The 24,316-nt window shown below is 58.9% G+C and overlaps 1 protein-coding gene across 5 annotated transcripts in view; it reads left to right on the top strand.

Moving 5' to 3' along the window:
* The first annotated feature begins 6,509 nt into the window (after window positions 1-6,509).
* The window catches only part of ATP2A3 (ATPase sarcoplasmic/endoplasmic reticulum Ca2+ transporting 3), a 34,504-nt gene continuing 16,697 nt past the window's right edge, over window positions 6,510-24,316 (top strand). For 3 of the 5 annotated variants that reach the window (XM_014832602.3, XM_014832603.3, XM_070482555.1), the window contains exons 1-10: window positions 6,520-6,815; window positions 16,373-16,390; window positions 16,644-16,726; window positions 18,283-18,387; window positions 18,572-18,710; window positions 18,998-19,078; window positions 19,172-19,257; window positions 20,780-21,244; window positions 22,881-22,969; window positions 23,139-23,241. In XM_014832602.3, coding sequence (XP_014688088.2) covers window positions 6,698-6,815; window positions 16,373-16,390; window positions 16,644-16,726; window positions 18,283-18,387; window positions 18,572-18,710; window positions 18,998-19,078; window positions 19,172-19,257; window positions 20,780-21,244; window positions 22,881-22,969; window positions 23,139-23,241 — 1,287 coding nt within the window. In that variant the 5' untranslated portion in view covers window positions 6,520-6,697. Of the gene's footprint in view, window positions 6,816-16,372; window positions 16,391-16,643; window positions 16,727-18,282; window positions 18,388-18,571; window positions 18,711-18,997; window positions 19,079-19,171; window positions 19,258-20,779; window positions 21,245-22,880; window positions 22,970-23,138; window positions 23,242-24,316 lie in introns of all 5 variants that reach the window. The other 2 variants (XM_014832604.3, XM_014832605.3) reach the window with 1 other exon arrangement.

Here is a 24,316-nt window from a genome sequence, read left to right on the forward strand (position 1 = left end):
AGTTTCCAAAGTGCAGAGAGATTTTAGGGAGAGGAGCTGGAAGAGCTGCCTAGGGCAGGGAACAGCATGAAAAAAGGGGCAGAGCTAAAAGGGGCAAGGCCAGTTTGGGGGATTTTTGGAGGAGACCAGTTTGCCTGGATATGAGAGGGGCCGACTGGTAACGGGCTGCGATGCTGGGTTGGAGAGTTTGGACTTCATCCTGCCAGCAATAGGGAGCCCAGGCCGGTTCTTGAGCAGAGGGATGAAGTACTGAAAGTGCCAGATCAGTCAGGTGATGTTGACACACAGAGGTAAGGATGGAGGCAAGGAGGCTGGGGAGGAGGCTGCTGGAAAGATCCAGCTGGAGAGAAGTGGGGGCCTGAGCTTGGGCAGGGATAACAAGGCTCGGGGGGCGGGCGGTGCTGCAGATAACGGCGCCCCATTGCCCTGGTGCTCTGGGAGGGGCTTCCAGGCAGGCAGGCTGGTGGGGGGCTTCAGCCTGGGCTCCAGAGTCAGACTAGCCCGGCTTTGAATCCCAGCTGAGGGCTTGGGCAAGTCACTGAGGCTCTGAGCCCCTCGGAGCCTTTCTTCATCTACAAAATGAGAACAGGGCTGGCTACACAATCTGCAGGGCCCAGCGCAAAATGAAAATGTGGGCCCCTGTCTGAAAAAGAGGAAAAAAGAAGTGCCCCTAAAGGTACTAAAATACAAAGCTTTTCCTTTCTTCTACAGTCTCGCCCTTACTGGTCACTGTGCTTTCTTTATTCTAAAAAAAGAAAAAATTCAAAATTTGAATCATTAGCATGAATTTTACCCCTCATCTTTATTTTGTGCAGTGCCAGTTTTACACGCAAAATTGAGAGCATTTCACTCATACGTGCAATCACTGAAATTACATAAATTGCATTTCCGAGTGTGTGCGTGCGTGTAGCTAGTTGTGAGCAGGACAGCGGGCATGCTGCATGACCTTACTCAGCTGCTTGGATTTCCCTCCCTGACATACACACAGCCACCCCCACGCTCTGCCCTGGGCTCCCTGGTGAGTAAGGAAGGCCTGAGAGGAAGGGGGACTCCGGCCGCCCTCTGTCCCTTTCCTTCCAGGGCATCAGTTTTGATATAAGTGGTTGGCGGACGCCGGGAAATAACGTGAGAAGCGTACAATAGGGTTGATCTTTCGTGTTTCTTAGAGCACTAGGGCCTTCCTTCTGCATTTGAAGTAGGTTCTGGCTCAAAGGGAAAGCACGGCCTCTCAGGGCTGTCGGCACCCCCACATACTCGGCTGTAGACGAAACACACTGCCCTTAAGCTCGATTGGAGAATCATGGAACTCCCACGCACCGTGAGTCCTGCAGAATTCTTTGCTCACAGAGCATCGCCAGCTCTGAAGTGGAGTGGGCCAGCGTATCACGTGTGTCTTTCCTGCTCACACGCATGCTCCATTGACTTCACTGACAAAGCACACGTTCAGAGAGAAAAAGAAAATTATGAAGTGATAGCAGAGCAATGAACCGAGCGCAGGGCCCTTTGGACCACGGGCCCCGTGTGATGGCGTGGTCTGTGTGCCCATGATGCCAGCCCTGCCTAGGGTAGTAACAGTATTTTCCCCAGCACTGCTGTGAGGATTCAATGAGATGATGAACGAAAAGGACTTAGCACAGGGCCTGGCACATGGCAAGTGCTCAACCCTGGGGGCAGGCAGATCAGGGTGCTCGGGCATGGCCCTAGAGGCAGCCAAGGGGGCTCTAGAAAGAGGCCCGGGGCAGGGACATGTGGGAAAATGTCCTCTCTTGGCCCCACGTCCTCTCCCCTCCTCTCTGGCTGCTCTTTCTTAGTCTCCACTGCAGGCCCGTCCCCCACTCCCATAACAATAAGAATAATACCAGAAACCATATAGTGAGCATCTGTTACTTCTAGACTCTGTGCTTCACCAACATCAATGAGTTAGTTCCCACAACAGTCCCTTAAGGCCTAACTCTCTTATTTTCAGACGGCAGAAACCCAACTACAAAGGGAACTTACTGACTCGTATAACTGAAAAAACTAGGGGTGGACTGATTCCAGGTAGACGTCATCACAAATCTGCCTTCTCTCTCTCTGCTTCTCTCCGTGGTAGTTTCATGGGCAAATTCTACTCTCATGGTGGCAAGACGGCTGCCAGCAGTACCAAGCTTACACTGCACTAGCTTCACCACCACTTTAGGGATAAGATAGGAATATTTTCCCCAGGGGCCAGCCCGGTGGCGCAGCGGTTAAGTTCGCACGTTCTGCTTCAGTGGCCTGGGGTTCGCTGGTTCGAACCCGGGGTGCAGACATATGCACTGTTTATCAAGCCATGCTGTGGTAGGCATCCCACATATAAAGTAGAGGACGATGGGCATGGATGTTAGCTCAGGGCCAGTCTTCCTCAGCAAAAAAAGAGGAGAATTGGCGGCAGATGTTAGCTCAGGGCTAATATACCTCAAAAGAAAAAGAATATTTCTCCCAATATTCTAACAAAAGTCCAAGTCGATGGCTCTGTTTGGCTGACTTCTGGTCACACACTCATGCTGAACCAATCAATCTCTATGGCCAGGGAGATGTAGGCCCCTCATGGGCTGGGAAAGAGTCATAGGCGCCCCCCTGGATCTAGGAGATGGCATCAGTTCTACAGGGACTACAAGGATTGAGAGAGGAGCCCGGAAGATTCTTATAAAGAAAACCAAGCAAGGAGGATGGATGCTGGCTGTGCAACCCACTTCATCAACCCAGGAAGCAGACTGTTATTATCTCCATATATGGCTAAGACCACTTGTTCACCAAACCTGTTTCCTCTTCTTTCTGAGCACAGCTAGGCTACATTTCCCAGCATCCCTTGCAGTTAGATGTGGCCATGTGATTGAATTCTAACCAATGGAGTTTGAGGGGAAATGAGGGTCTGACCTCCTGGACTGGCTCATACACCCATCACCACCCTCCATGCTCTTTCTCCTTCCCCTGGCTTGATGCGGAGGAGTGTGGTGAGCTTAGAACCCTGTTGAAGATGGCAGAGCCACAAAACAGAGGGAGCCTGGGTCTCAGGATCACCACTCCACCAAGCAGAACACCTGCTTCAGACTCCACGTAACTGAGAAATAAACTTCTATGATGCTTAAGTCCGTACACCTTTGGGGGTGACCTTGTTACAGCAGTTGGCTTGCCCTGACGGATAATTATAGAGGAGCAAGGTGAGGCTCAGAAGGGTGAAGTGCCTGGCCCAAGGCCACACAGCTTGTGAGCGGCAGAGCTCAGTTCAAAGCTGGGCCCATCTGACTCTTTCTAGTCACAGCCCTTTGGGTGCAAAAGATGGGAAATTGCTCAAACTGTAACAAATAAAGGCAGGTCTATGGAATGGTCCAGAACTGTGTCCACTGGGACCTGAGAGCCAAGGGCAGGAGGACAGGAGAAGCTCTGAGGAGCCTGGCACCCTCAGGCAAGCTCTGTCTACGCCTCTCTCCCTCTCTGTCTCTCTGACACCACACGGTGTCTTGTCTGTTTCTTGCTTCGTGGGGATTTGGGTCCCCCTGCTGCACTCCCACTGCTGTACCCCAGATGCTGTGAACTCTGGTCCAGCGCCCACGGCCCTCCGGACACAGACTCTGGCTCAGCGCTTAAACTCTCAGCAGAGAGTGTGCTTGGCTCAGCTCGTCTGCGATGGCAGAGCGACTCCTGGGCCAGGGCCCTCTCCGGCCACTCAGCGTTTGGGGGCTGCCTCTCAGGTTTCCCTCTGCAGCCTCAAACACACAATAGCCTTAGTCACCTCCCCATGGTGACCTCCCAGCCCCCTCGCTCTCCACTTGGCCCCAGAATGCACTCCTTGACACCTCACCCTCCTCAGGCTGAACCCCTCCCTGGCCCAGCTACTGAAGTCAAAAACTGGGAGTTCACTGTGATCCGCACTTTCCCTCACCCCTGAATGCGACCCCTCACAGGCCCTGTCCACCGCAGCCCCACTCTGCCCTGGGCCACACCTCCTCATTTTTCTTCAGGACAATTCAGCCTCTGCTCTCCTCTTTGATTCCTTCCCCACACAGCTTCCAGGGGGAAGCTTTTCTAGAAGGCAAATCTGACCCCATTTCTTCATTGCCTAAAAATCCTTCAGTACAAAGTCTAAGCCATTATATGGGCAGTTAAGGTTCTCAGTGTCCTAGCTTTGCCTCTCTCATCTACCCTCCTGATCCTTGAGCTCATGCTCTTTATGATCCATCCACTCTAAGGGATTGCATCACTGTTCCTGGCACACCTTCCACTCAGGCCGTTTTTTCTGCCTGCAACACCCTCTTCTTCATGTGTCCAAATCCTTCCAGGGATGACCTACCTTTCCCCGATGCTCCAGCCTGGCCCCCTCAGGTGAGGTGGGTAGGCACGCCCCCTGCCAGAGAGGTGGTAAGCTCTGCCACCATCTGTCTTGGCAGGAGTTAGAAAGAGCTGGGACCGGGTGCCAGGCCTGGAGCTCTCAGCACATGGTGGCCAGTAGGTGACGAGGATAGACCCGCCCTCTGGACAGCATCCCTGTGACCATGTCCCCCTGGCCAGAGCTGCTTGCCCAGGTGCAGACAGAGGGCACAATACGGGGCACACAAGCAACTAGACAGGTAGCTAGACCATGGAGCATTCTGTAGGATCCCGGAGGGATGCCCGGAAGTCGTCATGGGGGCAACCGAGCAGGTGGGCACGCTGACAGGTGTGTGAGCCTGCCAGGTGGAGGCCACAGTTGCTGGCAGCTGTCTGCCCTGCCTGGGGTGGTTTGGAGGCAGGGTGGGGTGGGGTGGGCCAGAGAAAAGGAACACAGGCCAGGCTGCCAGAGCAAACAGGGAGGCCTTCTGGCCCTACCTTCTAGCAAACACCAACTGACAGCCGAGGGCGGGGTGGAATGGGAGAGATTTAGGCTTAAGGTCCCTGGGGCTGGCAAAGGTGAGTCAGACCCCAGGATGTGTGTGTGGACCAGGGGAGTAGGGGTTCCCAGATGCTTGAATGCCTAGGGCTTCACGTCTCTGGGGGAGAGGTCTCTAGTGGGGAGCTATGGGGCTCTGTCCCCACCTAGCCTTGGCTAACATTTTTTCTGGCAACTTAGGGAAACAGGTGGGGCTGTCTTTGTGGACTGTAGTAGTAGGGGAAGAAAGGGACAGGGTGGAAATACCAGGGACATTGGACTTGAGATCTAAAATGTCAGGCTGGAAGGAGCCACAGACAGCAAAGCAGCATTCCCCTCCCTCCACAGCAGCAGGCTTGAGCCCAGCCGAGGCCTGGGAGTCAGCCTGGACGAGCCCTCAAAAGCAGCGAAGCGCCAGACCAGCCGGTCCTCACAGCCAATCCTCACTGTCTCTATGCTCAAGGAGCCCCAACCAAGGGGAGACAGAAGAGGAGGGCCACAGCCCTGTCCTGGGAGATCAGGAGCCGGGGGACTCATGGTGTGGCGGGGGGTCAGCAGCCAGGGGCCAGGCTGGAGGCTGGGGAGGTGTGGGGGGGGGGGCGTGCAGTGCAGGATCTAGGAAGGCCTTCTGGCTGCAGAGGCATGTAGGGTTCCAGGTTTGGACAGCTCGCTGAGGGGCTCCATCCTGCCACCTACGATCCCGTGCAGCCAAGGAGGATCCCAGAGACTGAAGCTCTGGACATCAGAGGCCAATTTGGTGGGGGATAAGATGGCGAGTGGGGTGCCTGGCTAGGTCTGTGAGCTGGAGGGGGAGCCGAGCAGTTTGTTCTCTTGGCCAGGCCCCGGGCGTCCGCTTTCCCACAGCTTGCTCCCCTGACCTGCGGCCCCTGCTCCTGGCACCCCTGGCGTGGCTGGAACTCGGGGAGCGCTGGAGTTGGGGTTCCTCTTTCCCTCCCCCTCCCTGGGCCTGGGCCACTCTCCCCGGGGACCCTGGCCAGAGGCCTCCACCCAACCCTGACGCCTCTCTGGGGAGCCCCACCCCCGCCCTGCAGTCCCATTTCCTGCTGGGGTGCGGGTGTGAGTCTAAGGTAATAGACTGGTTTACTGTCTCATAAACTGGTTCATTGTTAGCACTCTGGTTGCCATGAGGAATAACCGCTCATGGCTGGACGTTTGGAAAAGAATAAAAAAGCACAAACACCAAAAGAAGAAAGCGTCAAGTAATCTCCGGAGGAGGAGACATTTATTCTCAAGCTTTGAGTTCCCTCTTGACCCGGGGTCACACTCTGCAGAATCCGAGTTGGGGAATAGGAAGCCCTTCTATGGACACCTCCGTTTTGCAACCTCCCAGGACCCAGGAGGGCTCAAAGAAGGCGGCTCCGAGCCCCGCGCTCCGCAGCCCTGCCCGGGTCTCCGCCCTCGGGGGCGCCCCGAGCCCGGCGGACGGGGACCGAGGCCCTTCCAGGCCCACGTCCTCGGCGCCCCCAGGCTCGGCGCGCTCGCGCAGACGGCCTCAGTTCCTCCTTCTGCAGAATGGGCGGGCGGCCCGGCTCAGCGCCCCGGGGCACTGCGGGGGCGGGGCGGCGGTCTCCGAGGGCGGCCGGAAGGGGTGTGAGTGCGGGGGCGGGCCCCGCGCCGCCCCGCCCCGGGGAGGGAGCCCGGGGCGCAGCATCCTGGCGCGGGTCTCGGTTGCCGCCGCCACTGCCGTCGGGGAAGGCCCAGCGCGGACATGGCCTCGCGCGGCGCCCGCCCGCGCCCGAGCGCCCCGCGTCCCGCGCAGTAGCCCCGCGGAGAGGCGGCCTCGACGGCGCAGACGGCCGGGCGGGCGGCATGGAGGCGGCGCACCTGCTCCCCGCCGCCGACGTGCTGCGCCGCTTCTCGGTGACGGCCGAGGGCGGCCTGAGCCCGGAGCAGGTGACCGGCGCGCGGGAGCGCTATGGCCCCAACGGTGAGAGCGCGGGCCGGGCCGGACCGGGGAAGCGGGGACCGCGCGCCGCAGTCTCAGTTTCCCCTCCTGCGCCGCGGCCGCAGAGCGGTCCTCCCTCCTCCCAGCTCTCGGCCCCCGCGGGCGGGCAGGAAGCGAGGGCTCCGGAAACCTCTGCATATGCTCTTGGGGCACCCGGCGCGGCCGCGCGCGCGGCCACCTTCGCGGGGGGCGGGGGCGGGGGCGGGTTCCGGGTTCGGAGACCGGACGCCTGGCTCCCTCTCCCCGCTCTCCTTCCTCCAGGCCCAGGGACCTGTGCGGTCCTTCCGGGCTTCCCACCTCCACCCCGTTGCCATCCAGTCCTGCAAGCTTAGCCCACCCCATCGGCGGTCAGCGCTGGGTCCCCGCGCCGCCCTGCAACCCGCCCGCATCGTCGTGCAAGTGCACACACTGAGATGGCTGGCGAGGGACCAGCCAGGGACTCTGAGGCCCGGCCTCCCAGCTGGCCCCGAGGGTCTCCCGAAGGGCTCAAGAAAACTCCCAGAAGGTGCAGCTTGCAGCTGGCCGCCCTGGTACCCCCACCCCCACCCCCACACCCAGGTCTTCCTCTTTCTGCAGCCTGGGGCGGATGTGGCTGGCGGGAGTCGGTGGGGGCTTTGAACTGCTGAGGCGGGAGACCCACCTTCCTGGGGGTGGCAGATTCAAGGCCTCACTCAGGGAGTTGCCTGGGGACGCCTTTCCCTCCTGGGTGACCTGGAGCAGTGCCTGCCCATCTCTGGGCAGGGAGGGAGGCTTCACGCTGTTGCTGTTTGGGTGGGAGAGGGATCATTTCTTCCTCATCTTCGAAGGAGTCCGGGATCCTCCATCTGCCAAAAGGCACAGCAAGTGCCGGGTACTGTCCAGATGTGGCCCTGGCCCATCTGAAGGCCCCCTGAGGGCGGAAGATGTAGGGATCCCCTCCCCAAGTGGCTTCCGGGCAGGACTTGCCACCCCCTGCGTCCACCCCCAGGGCACTGGGCAGAGTATTAGGGGTCCAGAAAGAAATGTCCGCTCCAGCCCTCACGTGCGCCCTGGACCTGCATCCCTTCAGGACTTGGGGCCTCACCCTTCGGGGTTCCCAGCCAGCTGGGGGAAGATGCTCTGGCCTGAGCGTCACTGCTCAGGGCTGGCTTGAAAATTACGAAAGAGCTGTCAGAAAGGGAGCTTCGGGTTTGCATTGGTTTATGACCACCACCTCTTATATAAATATTATCTTTCTGGAGCAGAAATCCTTTTTTAAAAAAATTAGTTGCTATATTTAGTTGAGCTGTGGGAGGAACTGGGAGATAAATATTATTGAATATCCCCTGTTAGTGACTTGGCAGGGAGGGTGTCGTTGCTGCAGGAGAGCAGGGCGGCAGGGCCTGTCCCCCAGCCCTGGGGTGTGGGTGGGGGTCAGGGCAGCAGGTCTGGGCTTCTGCAGCCCCTCTGTGCTGCTGTGGCCTCCAGCCTGGGAGTCCTGATTCCCCAGGGAAGCTGGAGACCCAGCCCTTGGTTCTGCCTCCAGAATCACACAGACTCTGTCTTGTGTGACCGTGGCCAACACCCCTGTGCTTTCTGGCCTCCATGTCTTCATCAGTCCAGCAGAGGAGGGGCTGGTGGGAAGGAAGGAGTCCCCAGTTCTCCCCCATGTTGTTTTGTCTGGGTGAGGGGATTTTGGGTTCCCTGGCCACTGAGCATCTGTGCGAAGTGATGGATAAGGACGTTGGTGTGGTGTGTAGGTCCACAGAGAGGGGGATGTGTGTGGGCGAGGGTGGTAAGAAAGTTGGGGGGCTGCTGATGGGCTTGCCCAGTTCCTCTGTGCTTTGACAGCAGTCCTAATAAAAGCTCACATTCATGGAGCGCTCACCATGTGCCAGGCACTGTTCTTAGCACTTTTCATCTCTTATCTCCCTTCTTCCCCAAAACAACTCTATGAAAACAACTGTTGTCACCCCCATTTTACAGGGGAGGTAGCTGAGGCACCAGGAGGTTAGACAGCTTGCCCAAGGTCACACAGTAAGCGGCGGAGCTGGTCCTGGGTGCCCGCCCCTCCCCGGGCCTCTCTTTCCCTGTCTGAACAAGGGGGTCCCAGGTTCTGCAGGACCCGGGCCCCGGTGTTGGTGCCTGTGCTGGGAGTTGGGGTCAGCTGGGCAGGAGCTAGTCCAGCTCTGCCCCCAGTCCCCGTGGGCCCACGAGGGCTCTTCCCTCACGTCAAGATCAGCGTCTTCCTTAGGAAGCATTCCAGGGCTCTGGAAGTCGTCAGGTGAGGAGAGGGGAGGCGGCTGCCCTTCCTGCCTCGTGCTCGCCCCGCCCAGCCCCGCCTGAGGAGGAGGTATGGGTCTCCTGCAGCTTCTGGAGTGGAGCAGACGGGGTTTTGAACACTAGCTCTGCCCCATCATAGCTGTGTGATCATGGATAAGCCACTTTGCCTCTCTGTGCCTCGGTTTCTTCCTCTGAAGTGAAGCTACCCTAGGATGCCTGTCCTAGGGTTGTTTGTGAGTGTAGTAGAAGAGGCTGGGCTGTGGTCCCCGGCAGAAGCTGGGGGGTGGGGTGGGCAGGACCTGCAGGTGGAGGGAACACCCCAGGGACTAGTGCCATCCCCACCCCAGGAGTCTACACACCTGCAAGGTCGTTAGCGTTAGTGCTGGAAACCACAAGGAAGTCATTTGCTTAAGTCCTGAAGTTTGCAAATTCTGACGGCAGAGAGAGGAAGGGCCGCCTTCTCGTCCTCTTCCCTCCTCAGCTGGGGGAGGGGACCTCAGCAGTACCTTCAGGAGTAAGCCAGCCTGAAGCCCCCAGACACACAAAACCCCTGGGGTAGGTGTGTCCTCCTCGGGCCCCACAGGGTGCTGAGCGCCTCTCCAGAGCCCGCCTTTCTCTGCAGCTCCCAGAGGGGCCCAGGACTCCGCTTCCTCGGGGGGCTTTCTGCATCCTTTTAGTTTATCTTTTGAATAAAAATGTGCACACAGTACAACATTTAGAAGATACAAAGGTGTACAGCAGAGTCTCCCCAGTCCTGTCCCCAACCCCCCACTCCCAGTGTCCCCAGCATCTTCTGTCTCCTTCCCAAAATACTCTAGGCACATACACATCTGTATCTGGGATCTATGACCTTTTTTACCTGAAAGGAGAGGATTGCGATGCCGTTTTGCCCCTGCTTTCCTCGTGACAATCGCTCTTGGAGACGGTGCCATGTGGAGCATCCTTGGGCTTCCTAGTGGCTACGCAGGGTTTCACCATGCAGCTGTTCCAGCATTTCTTCACCCCGGCTTTTGATGGGTGCTTGAGTTGCTGTCACACACGGGTTACAAGGCATATCCTTGTCCCCACACTTGTGAAAATCACCAAAGGATAAATTCCTAGAAGTGGAATTGCTGGGTCAAGGGTGTGTGTATTTTAAATATTGACAGCTGTTGCTGACTTGTTCTCCATAAAGTTGCACCAACGGACCCGCCAGTTTCCCCACCGCCTGTCCAGCACGGTGCGTTATCAGTCATTTTCATCTGTGCCAACCTGATAAGAAATTGTCCTCTCGTAGTTTTACCTTGCATTTCTCTGTTTACAAGTCAGGTTGGGCATTTTTGCATATGTTTAGGAGCCATTTGATTTCCGTGCGTCTGTGAAGGGGCTGCCCATCGCTTTTGCTGGACATGAGCCCAGGCACGGGGCAGGACTAGGTTGGGTATGTCCTGCCAAGTGGGCCAACACCTAAAGGCCCCTGGAGAGCCCCGTGATGTGGGGGTCAGGGGAGGTCCCAGGAGGTCTCCGGGGATGGTCTGTTCAGGGGAGGTGGAGCCTGCCTTCCTGGGCCTCAAGCTGCCCATCTGTGCAGTGGGTGCAAAGGCCCCAGGGCTGCCAGGTGGGAGGGACAGTCTGCATTTAGATTCCTGCTGGTGGAGTCTCGGCTGTGGCCTGATCTCCTGTCCTAGGCCCAGGCCCCCAGTGGCCGGTGGAAACCCACTGTGTGTCCCACGGAAACCAGGCCAAGAGCAGCAAGGCAAGGCAGGAGGAGGGGGTGAGAGCTGAATGGCCCAATTCGCTGGGTGGCCTGGGGCAGCTGGGGGCCCTCCTCAGTGGAGCAGAGATGGGACCCAGAGATCCCCCAAGGGCCTTGTGGGTGTGAAATGACTCTTCGATCTGAGGGGGTGTGGTTTGCCTGCAGAGTTTCAGAAGCTCTGGGTCTTCGAGGCTTCACCCTAGTTTTCTCGCCCTTGTTGGGCAGCCTTAGCACCCCCTCCCAGCATCAGGCCTGCTCCTGCAGAACCCCCTCACCCCTTGTACCAGGAGCTCCCTGTGGCGGGGTCAGGTCTGCCCGCGGCGCGGCCAGGCACACACATGCTGAGCAAACCTTTTGCCGGGGTTTTCTGGTGCCCGATCAGCCGGGTAGACCATCGGCCCCTGCTTCCCAAGGCCCCCTGCAGAGCGAGGCCAGGCCGTCCACTCTGGATGGACCCTGGAGACCCAGGCAGGGCCAGGTGGGCTGGGCGGGGTCTGTGCAGCTGGGGCCTCTCCCTGAATCTGCAAGTGATGATTTAATAGCTTTGTAAATTTACCTTTGAGGAAGACCTTGGCAAGCACTTGCCTGCCTCTGCTGGAAGCAACATTTACAAGCCGAAATACCAGCTTCCAGCATAGTGAGAAGGAAGGAGTCCAGAGGGGGTTAGAGGAGCAGGTGGGCCGTGGAGCCTGGGGGCAGCCCTGGCCCTGCACCCCCTTCTCTGGACTCCCTGCTTGGGCTCCGGGCTGTGGGCCCAGGGCCCTGGCCTGAACCCTGGGGCAACTGAGTAAACAGTCCTGTGTGGAGCCAGGGATGACTCAGCCCTTCCCCACCCTGGAGGTGCTCCAGGCAGGTGGGGGCAGCCCCAGTACTGCTGACTCGGAAGAGAAGGGCAGTGTGATGGGGGCCAGGGGGCTTTCTGGGAAGCCTTCCGGGAAGGCTGGCCTTTAGATGAGGAAAGTGGGAAGGGTACGCTGCACAGAAGGAAGGGCCCAAGCAAAATCTTGGAGGAGAAAAAGCTTTAGCAAAACCAGGGGAGGTAGTGGCCATCCTGAGGCGTCTCACTTGGCTGGCAGACGGACGGACATATGTCTAAGATGTAGGAGTGATTCTGGAAGGGCAGGTTTGGGCAGATCCAGGAAGGCCTTGAAGGCCGTGCTAAGGTTGGTCTTTATTCTGCAGGCTGAGGAGAGCCACCGAAGGTCCCTGAGCGGGGCGGGGACAGGCCATTCACTCCTTCACAAGTCTTTATTGAGCATCTGTCTACCATGTGCCGGGCACTGTTCCAAGTGCCGAGGACACTGCACTTACCAAATCCCACCGTCATGGACTTACGTTCTCAAAACTATTGTTACAGCCGGTGTTTATTGAGCACCCCCGTGTGCCAGGCGTGTTCTAAGCGCTTTATGCACAGCACGTCATTTAATCTTCATAGCAACCTTATGAAATAGTTATTCTTATTATCCCCATTTTGCAGATGGGGAAACTGAGGCACAGAGGGGATTGAGTGACTTGTCTGTAGCCACAGAAGCACCAAGACCTAGAGCAGGATTTGAACTCAAGCCCCCTGGACCAGATCCTTGCTCTAAGTCATGAAGCTTCTCTGATCACATCCCCTGTGGCCCCAGGATGCACAGGCTACCTCCCAGGCCAGCCCCACATCGGGCATCTGTGGGCAGGGGTCAGCTGGGAGAGGCCACCATGTGAGAGGCCCAGGGGTCCACCATTCCAGAAGAAGAGTGGGGGTCTGCATGCCCTGGGCTAGCCCAGCCAGGATCTGGGAGGGAGCAGCACCTCCTGTTACCTGCAGGAGTTACTTTGCCTGTGCTGCCCGGTGGATGGCACCAGGAGGTGGGCAGGGCCCGGTTATTGTCCCCGTTTTACAAATGGGGCATCTGGCAGTGCTGAGGGCCCAATGCCACCATTTTAAGGGGAACTGGTCACCACCCCCACATGCAGCCTGGGGATAGCAAGTGGGAGCCAGCATCCTCCAGGGATGGCTGGGAAGTGGGGCTCTCCCAGCCCTGGGCCCCCTCCGTGGCCCTGGGACTCAGTCATGTGAGGGGAGAATTAGGTTGTCCAGAGTCTTGGCAGGACTGGAGTCTGAAGCAAACCAGGCCTGAGCAGGCAGGACCCAGTAACCCCCAAAATGCCCGCTCTAAGGACAGCAGAGCCTCTGGACAGGGATGACTTTGGCTGGTGGCTCTGGGGTCCCAAGAGAGGGGCCGGCCGGTGGATGGGGTGAGGGCATCCCGTCCAACAATCAGGACGTGGGACACCAAGTTTGTTCAGGTAACACCTTGGCTAGGGAAGGCAGGAGGACCGGGATGGGAAGCCAGGACAGCTTAGGAGTCAGCGCAGGAGGTCCTGAGCAGGGGGTCGAGAGCCAGATGGCCTGAGCTCAAAACCCTTCCCTGCCGCTTCCCCGCTGTGGGACCTTGAGCTAGCTGCTCAACCTCTCTGTGCGTCAGTTGTCTACTCTGTAAAATGGGAAGAATAATTGTATCCTCCTGTGCTCAGTTGTTTGAGAATCACAAGAGAGTAATGCACGCGAGGAGTTAGCATGGCCTCTGGCACGCTCAACACTAATAATTCTGCTGTGACTGGTCTACCTGTAGAGCGCCTTCTCGCAAGCTCGGCCCACAATGCCCTCCCCTTTATCTCTGGAGATAACGTAGGCAGGGCCTGGCGCACTGCTTGGTGCAAAGTAGGTGCTCCATACATGTGGCTCTTATTAATAATAATAATGACAATGATAATTCTCACAGCAGCCCTTCCGGGTGGGGGTGGGTACCCCATCTTCCAAATGAGGCTCAGGACCTCACAGCGAGCTGGCTGCTCAGGCAGGACTAGAAGCATGCGCGTGTGTAGTGCATGGGCAGGGATGGGCAGCGCATCCGCTGTGACCTCAGGGCTGGCTGAGCCTCCCCAGAGGCAGTGGGTGGGGGAGAAAGGGGAGGTAGAGGCCAGGTCTGGGGAGGAGTGGGTACCAGTCAGGATCGGCTGGGTGATGCTACAGTAACACCCTCAGATCTCAATGACTTCGGACAACAGAGGTCATTTCTTGCTCCCACCACACCCATGTCTGTCAGCGGCGGGTGGTCCGAGGGCTCTGTATCCCCTGCACTCTGTGACCCAGGTTCACAGAGCAGATGCCATCTCCCAGGTTGCTGGTGGCCGTAGCAGAGGGACAAAGAGCTCCCGACCTGCGCTGTCCAGGACGCAGCCGCTAGCCTCGTGTGGCTATTTAAATTTAAATTTAAACGAATGAAAGTTATTTAAAATTTAGCTACTCGGTCACATTAGCCACATTCCCAGTGCTCAGTAGCTACATATGGTGAGTGGCTGCTGTATCCGGCAGCATGGGGACACTCCCGTCATCACAGAAGGTTCTGCTGGACGCGCCCTTGAGTCTCCCACCAGCAGCTCAGCGCTCCAGCCTGAAACTGACACCTGTCCTTCTTTCTGAGACTCGGGCGGGCCAGGAAGTGCAGGCCTACTGTGTGCCCACAAGGTGGGGAGAATCAGGAGTGTTTGGGAAACAGCATAATGAGCACCACAGTGTGGATTCTGGGTCAGAGAGCAGAAGGGGAGACCAGGTGGAAAGGTAGAGAAAGGAGAACTTGGGAGATCAGACGAGGCAGGCAGAGGGCAGCGTGGGGGGCCTGGAGCTGGTGTGGGGGCCCTGTAAATGCTTCCCAACCCCAGGCCTCGCCCCTGCCCAGAAAAAATGCCCTGAGGAATAAGGTGGCCTGGGGCTGTGTGCCTGACTGAGGGAGGGGTGAGGGAGAGAGAGCAGGAGATACTCAGGTGAGACTTAGAAGTGAACTCTCATTAGGCAGGAACCCTGCAGACAGCCACAGAGGTGGGGGGTTTAGGAGACTCCTGGGTAGAGACCGGCAGAAGCCGGCTGATGAGGTTGGCGCTGTTCTGTCCGGGGGCTGGGGCATGGCCTGGGTGGCCTCCACGGGACCCTGCTCCGCTGGAGAACTGGCCCAGAAAGCAGGCCTGGCCCTCCGCCCGCCTTTCCTGTTCGCTTCAGCTAAATAGATCAGAAGGAAAAAGTCTGTTTGATTTTAATCTCGACGCAGGACACTGGAGATTACATTTTCCACGGAAAATGTCAGCCGTTGCCTAAAATAGGACTTTGGAGAAAATGCTAGAAAGTGTATTTTTAGGTTATGTTTCCCTCCTGGATTCCTGTAGTCCAGTGGGCTGCTTGACACTCTCCACAGCTCAGCTGCCAGATGCAGACCCCGGAACTTCCCAGCAGATGGTCTGGGAATTGCTCCCACGGGAAAAAGTGCCCGCGGGTACTTGAGCCAAAAACAGGTGGACAGGTGCAAGGCCCGTGTCAGGAAGCAGGAGGAGGAGGAGGAGGAAGGGAGAGCCAGCCTGGGGTGGGGCCTCAGAGGGGGCATTGCTAACAAGCTCCCGGTGAGGCCAGGGCTGCTGGCCCAGAGAGTCCTCTGAGCACCCAGGGGCAAGAGGAGGCAGGGCTCAGCTAGGCCCCTTCGAGGAGCGCCTCAGACAGGCCCCAGCAGGGCCTGAGCTCGGCCCTCGGAGGGAGAAGCCCACGGGAGTCTCCACTCTGGGCCCAGCTCCTACCCCTTCCCACAGACCCACACAGACATGCCTACTTGCTGTGTGACCCGTTCAAGCCGCTTCACCACTCTGAACCTCAGTTCTTGCACTTGTGAAACGGGTGGAGTTCCTGCCCTGCCTCCCCTTGAGGCTGGTGGGAAGGTTCAGAGACTTCAGGTACTCAGGCAGCCAGCTCCGCCGGGAACAAAGGATGTTTTGGGAAACGTAGGGGGTAAAAACGGAGCCCAGAAAGTGAGGGCAGGGCCTGGTGGTGTTTGGAAACATTGTTCTTCAAAACGCCCTGTGGTCTCAGCCTGGGCGCGCGGGTGGGGCTGGGGGATCATCAGCGAGCTTGCCTGGAGTGCAGGGCTGGGAGGGGATGGGCTGAGATTGTGCCAGGGTTCCTCACTGCCTGCCATGCCGGCTGCTGGGGTCATGTCCAGGGGAAGCCCCCAGGCTGGGTGGGGCTCAGAGGTCTGGCCCTGCTGCCCACCAAGTCCTGGGGGTCCTGAAGGAGCAGGTATGTCAGAGGCAGCCCGAGCCAATGTTCTCAACTGGAGGGAGGGGCTACCTTGCCATGGGGGTGGGGGACATTGAACAGGACTGAGCCCTCAAGGGGAGCTGTGAGAACTAGTGTGTCACCTCGGGGGTCCCTTCTCTTCTCCAGGCCTCAGTCCCCCTGTGTGCAATGAGGGAGGGGCTGGACTGGAGGGGCTGGAAGGGGCCTCCTGGCCCTGGTCTTGTCCCAAGGTGAGCCAGGCCACACCAGACCTTCCTCAGCCCCAGTGGGGTGGAGGTGGGGTGGAAGCATCTGGGCTCAGACCATCCGTTCTGTGACTGCAGAGAGCAGTGGGGACATGTCTAGAGCATTGTGGTGGTCCGGGTGGGCACAGTGGGGAGGGGCTCCCAGACTCCTCCAGGGCATAACCCAGCCGTCTCTTGTCTCCTCATGGCTCCTGTGGCTGCCTGGATCCTGCAGAGCTCCCGACCGAGGAAGGTGAGGCTCGGGCAGGGCGGGCTGTGACATCTCTGGGCCATTCACTGTCAGGTTGTGTCCTCCCCTCCCCAAAAGAGTGGGGCTTTGCTGAGCCCACCAGCATCACCCACCTGTGCCTCTCAGAACCTCAGGCTCTCCCTCTTCGAGCAGGAGGGAGGGAGTGGGCTGGGTGGTCTCCGAGGCCGTCCCAGCACTGGATGGGGGCAGGTCAGTTGAGCAGGGCCCTGGCCTCACACGCTGCTCCTGTTCCCAGGAAAGTCCCTGTGGGAGCTGGTGCTGGAGCAGTTTGACGATCTCCTGGTGCGCATCCTGATGCTGGCCGCCCTGGTTTCCTTCGTAAGTAGGGCCCCGCCCGCCACAGCCCCCATCCCACCGCGTCAGGCAGCCTGGAGGGGAGAACCAGGTTGGGGCAGGGCTCAGAGGCCCAGGCTCTGGACCACAGGGCTGTCCCCTCAGCTCTGGGTGTCCCTGGGCCCCCACCTGCCCCCTGCCCTGCTCAGCCTTCAGCTTCCCTTGCCAGGACCCTTGCAGCCGCCCACTGGACTCCCGGTTCCCCTCTGTCCCCTCCAGCCCATCTCACAGCCCGACTGTCAGAGGGAGCTTGCAAAAGCACCAGTCTGACCCACCCCTCCTGTCCTGGCGCAGGGTTTCCCAACCTCAGCACGATTGACGTTTTGGACCAGCTGATTCTTTGTTGGGGGAGCTGGCCCATGCCCTGGGGAACATTTAGTGGCATCCCTGGCCTCTACCCACCAGATACCAGTGGCGCTCCCCAGTTGTGACAAGCCACAGTCTCCAGATGTTGCCAAATGTCCCGGGGCCCCGGGTGGCAAAGTCGCCCCTGTTGGGAGCCCTCAGAAGAGTTCGGGCCTTAACCCCTGGCAGCCTCCTCATGGCTGCGGCTTCCCTTTCCTGTCCCCCGTCCCCACTGCCTGGACCCCTGCTGGACCTGCAGGGCCATGGGGCCGGGCTGGAGCAGTGGGGAGGGGGACAGTGGTTGTCTTCAGTGGCTGAGCAGCAGAGATCCAAGGGTACTGCTGGGAAATGGCCACCCTGAGGGTGGACACGGGGCCTGGCGGGGAGACCTCATCTTGGTGACGTGGAGTTCGGGGCAGCAGGGGTGCTGGTGGGACCGACTCTTTTTCTCCAGCCAGCAGGGGCCCAGCTAGCTGTGTCTGGCCCTCCTGGCCACTGTCCTTGTGGAAGCTTAACAAGAGTCCTTGAGGACCCTTACAGAGAAAAAAGTCCATCCATGCAGGTGCCTAAAACAGCTAAGCCCAGAGGGTGCTGGTACCCTTCCACGGTACGGACGGACACACTGAGGCCCACGGAGGGGAGTGACAAGTACCCACTCAGGCAAGAGGTGGGAATGGGACCTGACCTGGGTCTCCTGCCTCCAGGCCTGGGCTCTGGCTGGACTCATGTTCCTCTGGCCGGGGGACCCAGAGCATGAGCCTGAGCGGGACCACCTGGGCTTGTTAAAACATGGGCTGCTGGGCCCCACCCCAGAGTTCCTGGCTCAGGAGGTCTGGGAAGTTCTCTGAGACTCGCATTTCTGACAAGTTCCCAGGTGCTGCTACTGCTGCTGATCTGGGTCCCACCCTCGGAGAACGGCAGCCAGGCCGGCAGTGAGGCCTCCAGCCAGCAGCTGTGCAACCGCCCCATGTCCCTGAAAGTTGGCTGGTGGGACGTGGGCTGTGGCGGTCACTCCCTGCAGAGGCTGGGTGTCCTAAGCCCCGGCCTTCTCCGAGCCGCCCTCTCCGAGCCCAGGGCTTCCCAGAGATGCGTCCTCCAAAGCAGGGGAGCAGGCAGGAGCCCTAGGCGACAAAGGAAATGGTGAGCAGACCCTGGCCCACAGCATGGCCTCATCTCACCAACTGTGATCCCGGCAGGTCCTGGCCTGGTTCGAGGAGGGCGAGGAGACCACGACAGCCTTCGTGGAGCCCCTGGTCATCGTGCTGATCCTCGTGGCCAATGCGATCGTGGGCGTGTGGCAGGTGGGAGGCACGGGTGTGGGGCCGGGCCCCGGGGTCTCCTGGCTGCTAGATGTGACCTCCACCTGGTGCTAGAGTCCCTGCAGGTCTTGTGGCTTCCAGCTCCATCCCAGGCCCCAAGGGTATCACTCCAAGGGGTGGCCTTGCAGGGGCCATCAGGAGGGACCACCTGCCTCATGTTCTGCAGGAACGCAATGCCGAGAGCGCCATCGAGGCCCTGAAGGAGTATGAGCCTGAGATGGGCAAGGTGGTCCGCTCAGACCGCACAGGCGTGCAGAGGATCCGCGCCCGGGACATCGTCCCCGGAGACATCGTGGAAGTGGCTGGTATGTTGGGGCCCTCCTCCTTTTATTATGTGACACTGGCGAGCCTGTCCCTCTCTGTGCCGCCATCTTTCTGGCTGTATGTATAGAAGAGTGGCTGGCAGATCCCTCCAAAGCTCTTTGGCCAAAACCCTGTTGGACAGAGGAGGAGACCTCAGCCCGGTCTGTCTGAGGGACCACAGCTCAGGCCCCTGCCTCCCAGCCTCTCAGAGGGTTCCTAGGAGCCCTCCTGGCTGTCCTGGGGGGTCACGCCCAGAGCCACACTCAGCCAAGCCATTCTCTCTCCACAGTGGGAGACAAAGTGCCCGCCGACCTCCGCCTCATCGAGATCAAGTCCACAACGCTGAGAGTGGACCAGTCCATCCTGACGGGTGAGGCCCAGGGGTCGGGGCCGAGTGGGATCCGGGCCAGGGGATGGGGGTGTCTTCACAGGGGGGGCGTCTCATTTCTCTTTCCACGACTAGGTGAATCCATGTCCGTGACCAAGCACACGGATGCCATTCCTGATCCCAGAGCTGTGAACCAGGACAAGAAGAACATGCTGTTTTCTGTAAGTCCCTGGGATGGCTGGGGCCTTTTTCTGGACAATTGATAATGAAAATAATAACATTTAGATTAATCAAAGCCCTACAGGAAAGAACTTCGTCAATTATTGACAATACATACAAATTTATAGTAATAATAATAGCTTGTGTTTACTGAAGGCTGTGTGTGTGGCACTGTTCTAAGCCCTTTACATGTATTAATTTATTTAATCCTCACAACTCCTTTGAAATAAGCACTCCTGTTATCTGCCTTTTCCAGCAAGGAAACAGGCACAAAGAGGTTAAGTAAGTAGCCCAAGGTCACACAGCCAGTGAATGGCAGAGCTGGGATGTGAACTCAGATATTCTGACTCCAGAGCTTTTCCTCTTATCTGCTAGGCTTATCCTGCCTTGATCTGGATAGGGGCAGAGCTTGCCTCTATCACTCAACAGCAAATCCTCTGGAGGGAAGAGGATTGCCAAAGTGGTGGAGGGTGGCAGGAACAGTCCATTTCTTGGACATGAAAGCCGACCCCTGAGGCAAGATGCCAGTCCCTCCTGCCTCTTTTCAGGCAGAGTGATGGGTTCAGCCCTGGTGGGAGCGCTCTGCCCCTGTGGCCTCAGAGGGTCTTAACCAGTGATGCTCACAGGCTGCCCAGAAAGAGCCTGAAGCTGAGCACAGAGGCCACAAGGACAGGTCAGGCCAGTTGGCAGTGGCCCAGAGCACCAAGTTATAAGGGGCTGGAAGACCTCCTGGAAGGGAACAGAAACGGAGACAGTAAGGAGAGTGCCCTGCGTGCTCAGGCATCCGTGGCTGGACTGAGAAGCTTTCTGAGGAGGATGCTCTGGCCAACTGCAGGTCGCTTCCTTAGCTGAGGGGCCTGCAAGTGGGTGGCAGGAGCTGCATGGCGCAGGGCAGAAGAGGAGAAGCTGGGGCTGCCACCGGCACCCACCTCCTCTCCAGCCCAGGCATGGGGCACCTGTCTGCAGGGGTATTAGCCTTCTTGGAGCAGCTGTGTCTTGGGCCTCTGTTGGACCATTTCACAGAAGAGGACACGGAGCCTCAAGGCTGGCCGGCCCCTCCACCAGGACTTAGGGATTTTCTTGGGGCTGTGGGAATGGATGGACTTAAGCTCGAGTGTTCTGGATTCTTCAGTAAATATTTACGAACCGTCTACCTGGGATCACAGGCAGCCACGCAGGAGTGTTGGTTGTTTATGACTCGCATTTTAATGGGTTGGTGCTGTGCTGTGCTGGTTGATCATATCGTCCGTATTGGCCTGGTGCCTCCTCTGTGCCAGGCCCCATGCTAGGCACTTGGGATATGGTGCTGGACCAAGTCCCTGACTTTACGCAGCTGACACTGTCATGGGGATGAGAGCAATAACCCAGCACTCCATAGCTGCATAAGTCTGGGAGCACTAAGTAACACGGAGAAAAAGAAAGCCGAGTAGGGGGTTAAGAGCCCTACCCAGGCCTGAAGGAGTCAGGGGTCCTGGGCCCCAGCCGGGGTGCTAAGCAGCCCTTCCCTGTCCCTCCCTCGGCCAGGGCACCAACATTGCATCGGGCAAGGCGTTGGGCGTGGTAGTGGCCACGGGCCTGCACACGGAGCTGGGTAAGATCCGGAGCCAGATGGCGGCGGTGGAGCCGGAGCGGACGCCCCTGCAGAACAAGCTGGATGAGTTTGGGCGGCAGCTGTCCCGTGCTATCTCCGTGATCTGCGTGGCTGTGTGGGTCATCAACATCGGCCACTTTGCTGACCCGGCCCATGGTGGCTCCTGGCTCCGTGGTGCCGTCTACTACTTCAAGATTGCTGTGGCCCTGGCTGTGGCTGCCATCCCCGAGGGCCTCCCAGCTGTCATCACTACATGCCTGGCACTGGGCACCCGGCGGATGGCACGCAAGAACGCCATTGTGCGGAGTCTGCCCTCTGTGGAGACCCTGGGCTGTACCTCGGTCATCTGCTCCGACAAGACGGGCACGCTCACCACCAATCAGATGTCTGTGTGTCGGGTGAGTGGCCACGGCCAGCTTGAGGTTCCACTGGTGTTGCTGTATGATGCTCAGCAGGTTAGGCGTCGTCTCTGGGCTGGGGATGGAGGAGAGATCCTGTGGGCCACCTCATGGTGGGGAGCAGATTCAGGTTTTCATGGGACAGAGCAGCAAAGACTGGCTAGACATGTGTCACTAGGACCCTTGTGTCACTGTAGGGCCCTGGTAGGTCACTGCTCATTTATGAACCTCGGTTTCCTCATCTGAAGTTCGGGTGTGCAAGCCCTTCCATAAAGGACACGGGAGAGGGTCAAGTACAGCCTTGGCATCTGAGCGAGCTGGGCCTGGTCAAGGTGCTGTCCTGCTTCACCATGACTCTGCAGTCGATGCCTGTCACCAGATATGCCAGCTCCAGTGACCTGGGAAGGGCCAGAGCAGGAATTATTCATTCCCTGGCACCCGATCCCAGATCCCAGGCATGCTGCCCAAATGCCCCAGGGATTCTGGCTGAGATTCCAGCAGGCCCATGGGGCAGAGGGATGGGTGGGGAGATGGTGAAGCTTGTGGGTTTCCCACCCCTCCCGGGCTCCCCCGTCACTCCTCTCCGTGCTCCCATCATCTGCCCTCTGGCCCTTAGAAACCCAGGCTCTGTATCTAAGACCTTGAAGACCCACAGAAGCCCATCCAAGGCTGCCACAGGGGAGGGAGCAGTGGCATGCTTTGCTGCCTGCAGCCCCTGACCTGCTAAACGTTGCAAATATTCAACTTCATTTGAATGGAGTAATCCTTGACTGAAAGGAAGATTGGGAAAACACAGTGTAGGGAAGCTGTAGAGAGGCCTTCCACGCTGGATGATGGGCTGAGAAACTGGGCTTCTCAGGGGCTGTGCTGGCTGGAGGGCTGCCCCCAGGGCAGGGAGGAGAGCACAAAGGAAGGGCCATTTATGGAGCCGCGGCCAGGTGCTGGGCTGACCATCGGCTTGGGAGTGTGCAGCAAGGCAGTTTCCAGGAAGCAAGAACTGTCTCCCTGGCAGAGCTGGCAGACAGACCAGGAAACGGGCTGCCCTGGGAGGGGTGAGCCTCCTGTCCCTGAGGTACACAGGTGGGGGCCGCGTGACCCAGCAGGCCCTGCAGGCAGGAGGGCACTCTCTGGGGACACCTTTGAGCAGGAGGGGTCTGTGCCTCAGAGCAGGGTGTGGGTTTCATCCCTTGGGGACCAGGAATTCATCCCCTTGGAGGGAAAGGAGGGGCAGCTGGACTCTGGTCCCACTTTCTCCCCATGTTACCAGTGGAGAAACTGAGGCTCAGGTGCTCAGCTAGAGATCACACAAGGAGATGGTTAAGGACCCAGGCTTCCCACCCCAGTTCAGGGCTCTGTCAAGCTGGGAGCTGCCCCAGGACATTGAAGAATCTGCCGTAAACTCCTCAGGGGTCCAGAGCAAATGGACAAGCCCGAGCTGGACACACCTGGGCAGAGCAGAGGCCCGCCTCAGCCTGGACTCTGTACTCACACAGCACCGCTCAGACCCTGGGGGAGGGGAGGCCGGGGGCTCCTCTGCGGGCCCACAGGACCCCACCCTGGGGTCAGGCCTTATCTGACTGGCTGCCCGGGAGGAGGGAGGCGCGGGCCCGCCTGAGCGTGCCCCTGCGCTCCCCAGATGTTCGTGGTAGCCGAGGCCGAAGCGGGCTCCTGCCGTTTGCACGAGTTCACCATCTCGGGTACCACGTACGCCCCTGAGGGCGAAGTGTGAGTGCTGGGCGCAGGGGCGCGGGTGGGCGGGGCTCCCTGGTGGGCGGGGCTGCCCGGACCGCTCTGAGCGTTGTCGGTGGACCAGACTTCCTGGGGGCGGGACAAGAGGCTGGGTTCCTCCCAGGGGTGGGGTCAAGGCCCCTGAATTTGCCGCCGGGTCTTGCAGGAGGCAGGCGGAGCAGCGTGTGCGCTGTGGACAGTTCGACGGGCTGGTGGAGCTGGCGACCATCTGTGCCCTGTGCAACGACTCGGCGCTGGACTACAACGAGGTGGGCCCCGACTCCTTTTCATTGCGTCCCTTTGCAGTATCCTGGGTATCCAGGCGCCCAGGACAGACCCTTCTCTCAGAGTCTCAAGGCTCCCAGGTTGACCTTCCTTGCCCCATTGGGGTGCCACATTCCAGGAGAACTGCCACCCCCGCACACCCTCCTCTGCCACTCCTTCCTCACACTGGCTTCGGAACCCTGCCCGGGGCTCTTGGGCTGTGGGGGACTATAATGTAAAGGGCTGAAGGGCGGGGGGTGCCTGGGGGAAGAGATTTGGGGCGCAGGTCTAGGGGGCTGTTTAAAGGAGAAGGCACAGCCTAGAAAAGGCTCACAGATCATAAGCATCTGATGTGAGGTAGGCATTGAGTGCCCTGTGGCTGGAGCAGTGGAATGGAGCGTGCTGGAAGATGCTTCTGCCTGAGAGGAAGGACTTGGCCAGGTCAAGTCAGGTCCCATGCCAAGCTGAGGGCAGTAGATAGCCCCTAAAGGGTTTTGAGCAGAGGAGAGACGTGGTCAGATTTGCATTTACAAAAGATCACCCAGGCTTCTGTGTGGAGGACAGGACAGACAGGGCAAGCCTGGAGCCAGAGAGCCCTGTGTGGTCATCCGGGTTAAGTCCTGGCTGGAGCCCCAGGGAGAGGGGAGAAGGCATGGGTTGAAGAGAGATTTGGGAGCCGAAATCCTGGGACGTGGTGACTGGTTAGGTGAAAGAGAAGGAGAAGGTTAGGGTAGCTGCTGTCCTGGCTGGGACTGTCCCTGGAGTGGCAAATATAGGAAGAGGGGAGGTGGCCTGAGGGTACCCAAGGAAAAAAGTGTAAGAGGCAGCAATTGGACATGTGGGCTTGGAGCCCATGAGACAGGTCGCAGCTAGGCTGGGCACGGGCAGTGGTGAGCATGTGAGGCATGGTAGAGGCATGGGTATGTGAGCCTCAGGGAGAGAAGGTGGGGGGGGAAAGACCAGGGCCCAGACAGCACGGTTTAGATAGAGGAGTCTGGGGGCCGGCCCGGTGGCGCAGCGGTTTAGTGTGCACGTTCCGCTTCGGCAGCCCCGGGGTTCGTGAGTTCGGCTCCTAGAAGC

Source organism: Equus asinus, chromosome 13 (genome assembly GCF_041296235.1).
Source record: "Equus asinus isolate D_3611 breed Donkey chromosome 13, EquAss-T2T_v2, whole genome shotgun sequence".
Taxonomy (NCBI): domain Eukaryota; kingdom Metazoa; phylum Chordata; class Mammalia; order Perissodactyla; family Equidae; genus Equus; species Equus asinus.